General features: G+C 53.1%; 1 protein-coding gene across 1 annotated transcript in view; it reads right to left on the bottom strand.

The window, feature by feature from the left end:
- Positions 1 to 2,687, bottom strand: part of SET (SET nuclear proto-oncogene) — a 12,718-nt gene extending 10,031 nt beyond the window's left edge. The window contains exon 1 of the mRNA XM_017499169.1: positions 1,982 to 2,687. Coding sequence (XP_017354658.1) covers positions 1,982 to 2,093 — 112 coding nt within the window. The 5' untranslated portion in view covers positions 2,094 to 2,687. The remainder of the gene's footprint in view (positions 1 to 1,981) is intronic.
- Between the last annotated feature and the right edge of the window lie 658 nt (positions 2,688 to 3,345).

A 3,345-nucleotide genomic window follows, 5' to 3' on the forward strand; every position in this document is an offset into this window, starting at 1 on the left:
GTAGAGACGGGGTTTCACCGTGTTGACCAGGATGGTCTCGATCTCTTGACCTCGTGATCCACCCGCCTCGGCCTCCCAAAGTGCTGGGATTACAGGCTTGAGCCACCGCGCCCGGCCCTGCTAACTGTACTTTTAGTAGAGATGGGGTTTAGCCATGTTTGCTAGGCTGGTCTCAAACTCCTGACCTCAGGTGATCTGCCCACCTTGGCCTTCCAAAGTACTGGGATTACAGGCATGAGCCACCGCACCTGGCCCCAGCTCCCTTTGAAGAGGAGAAAACCCCACTGCCAGAAAGACTGGAAGAGAGAGAGGCTGGAACCCCACAGTGCTACAGCGTCCCAAGTGCAGACCAAAAAAGTCTCCAGGGCCTGGAACATTCCCCCCCACCCACACACACACACTTCCCTTTGAGCCTCCTTGTTCTGATCTGTAAAATTGACTTGTCCACAGCACACAGTTGTCGGGATAGAGAAGTACTTGGAACCGTTTACGGCACGCCATCAGTGCCTAGTAAGCAGCAGGAGCTGAGATTTGGGTTTAGGTGAACCCCTTCACACCTTTCCATCCCTTCCCGTCCTGTTAATGCTCCCAGGAAGGAGATCAGGGGCACTCGCCCACATTTTGCTGCCCACAAATGCACTCTAGAGCGCTGATGATGTGCTAGGCACTGTCTAGTGCTTCCCTTGGATTTCAGCCTCACAGCAAGCCTGGGGGTTGCTACAGTGGATCCCATTTTACAGAAAAGAAAACAAGCACAGGCTGTTTTATGTGACTCACCCAGCAACACAGCTTTCAAGCTGGGCAGGAGGTCTCTGCATCCCATGTGGAAGCCAAGGGACTGAGAGCCAGTAAAGCTCCAACAGGTCCACACTGAGCACTAAGGTAGGTCTCTTTGTCAGTGCTCCTTCCATCGTAAGAGTCAACCACCCTTAGCCAATCAAAGCTTCCTGCTTGCTCGCAGGCCTCGGCCCTATCCACACCCAGCCCCGGAAGGCTCCACCACAACCCACCCTCTTTGAGCCAGACCTAATCACCAGAACAGTCAACTCTGTATCCAGCTCCAGCTACGTGTCCCGAAATGCAGGGCTCACCTCTAGGTTTAACGGGGGGAAGGACAGGCACAAGACTGATGGTTACAATTTAATGACACAAGGGTGGGGCAGCCTGACTCTGGGACTGCTAACGCCCAGGTGCTGGGGCTCACAGGAGAATAACCGCAGGAAGTGACTTTTCAGCCCAGAGCTGGAGGTGGCGCACAGGTAAGGAGAGGAAAGGGCAAGTGAGCGTCTAGGCCCTGAGGTCAGAGGGTATATAGTCCCAGGAGGTCAAGGTGAATGGTTGAGGGAGATCTCCAGGTGTGGAGTCTCAGTAGCGTGAACCAGGAGAGGTCGGCCGGGACCGGGTGGGCGGGCCCCAGAAGTTTCTGAGTACCTGGCGGACTTGGGGAGGCAAGGGAGGGGTTTAAGCTGGGGAGTGGGCCACGTGATTGGCTACGCTCAGGCTGAAGGGGAGGAGGAGGAAGCTGGAAGCCAAGATGAGGAGGTGGCAGAGATTCAGGCCAGAGTTGTGGGCCGCCGTCGGCAGCGAGAACAGAGAGGTGGACGGATTTGAGAGGTATTGAGGAAGAACCGCCAGGAATCAGGGATTTGGCTGGATGTGAAGGGGTGAAGGAGGGGCCTCAGTCTGGCTGCTAAGACCGCTTGCCAAGAAAGGGAGCCCCAGAGGAAGGAGTCTGGGGACTGAGGAAACAAGCTGGGGGTTAGTGTTGAGTTGGGGGCAGGGATGAGCTCCCGTGCACTCCTTCTCCCAGTCTGGTCCCTTCTGGTTCTTTCTTCACGCAAACTTAATCCACTATCCCAGGCTTAAAACCCTTCGGGGGAGTTTAGGGGTCACATCTCAAGAGGGCTTGGGGGAAAAAACTCAGAGAGTCAATCCTTGCAAATCCCTTAAATCTCCGATAAAACTCTGCACAGAAACGTACCTCCCTTCTTCGGCAAGCCTGCAGAGGCCGATGTCTCCTCCAGTCCCTGAGCAGGAGGTGGTCTTGGTTTCTTCTTTTGAGGCGGGAGTGGAGACTGGCGTTTGGGGGCCATGCTGCTGGGGAAGTCCGAGAACCGGAGCACAAGTCTTCTTGCGCGTCCGGAAGCAGGCAGAACACTGAGACAGCCCCAGGTGCCAGCGGTTTAAATCTGCCTGGAGCCGCCCTGCCTTGAAGGGATATTTACATGACAGTGGGACACACACCCCAGCCCCCTCCCCCAGCCTCATCCCACCCACCCTCCAATCAGGAGAAATTTCTTTTAGTTGCTCTTTGCCTCGCTCTGCAGGGGCACTCAGGGCTTTGGGGGAGGGGGCAAGTTCTTCCTTGAGGAGAGCAGTTCTGTACTTTCTAGACCTCCTGGTTTCACGTTAAACCCCTGCCTATCCCCCAGTTCGTTCCCGAACCCCCAGGTAGGCAGGCCTGCCCCTGCTGAGAACTTATCATCTTTTTTTTTTTTTTCTTTTGGACTCCAGAAGATTTAAACACGTGCTGTTGCCTCACCTAAGCTTGGAACATTCCTCAGTAAACCACACCCCCACCGCCCCGTCTGGCTCTTTCCTGACCTCCCTGTCTCTGCTTGAAAGGATAGATTAATGTTGAAAAAAAGGATTTCCCAATCAAGAATTACAAAGGAATTAGATGCCTGCATTAAAAAAAAAAAAAAAAAAAAATTACAAAGGAAGAGGGAAAAGCTGGAACCTTTGAGGAGACTTGGAGTATCCATTCACTCTTCACTTATTTCAGAAAGGGATACAAGTTAAGTATTAGAAGAATGTTTATTTTAGCCAGGCGTGGTGGTGGGTGCCTGTAATCCCAGCTACTCAGGAGGCTGAGGCAGGAGAATCAGAGAATCACTTGAATCCAGGAGGCAGTGGGTACCCTGAGCCACTATCATGCCACTGTACTGCAGCCTAGGCAACAGAGCGGAACCTTGTCTCAAAGACTTTTGTTTTTTTAAGACAGGGTCCCATCCTGTCGCTGAGGCTGGAGTACATTAATGATCATGGTTCTCTGCAGCTTCAATTGCCCAGCTCAGGTGATCCTCGCACCTCAGCCTCCCCAGTAGCTGGGACTACGGACTTCGCCCCCGTGCCTGGCTAATTTTTCGTATTTTTAGTAGGGACAGGGTTTGGCCATGTTGCTCAGGCTGGTCTCCAACTCCTGAGCTCAAGCAATTCACCCACCTCAGCCTCCCAAAGTTCTGGTATTACAGGCATGAGCCACCACACCAGGCCAGAATAATTTTTACACTTACTAATTTATTTATAGACAGAATCTCACTCTGTCGCCCAGGCTGGAATGCA

This window comes from Cebus imitator, unplaced genomic scaffold, assembly GCF_001604975.1.
Source record: "Cebus imitator isolate Cc_AM_T3 unplaced genomic scaffold, Cebus_imitator-1.0 Scaffold254, whole genome shotgun sequence".
Taxonomy (NCBI): domain Eukaryota; kingdom Metazoa; phylum Chordata; class Mammalia; order Primates; family Cebidae; genus Cebus; species Cebus imitator.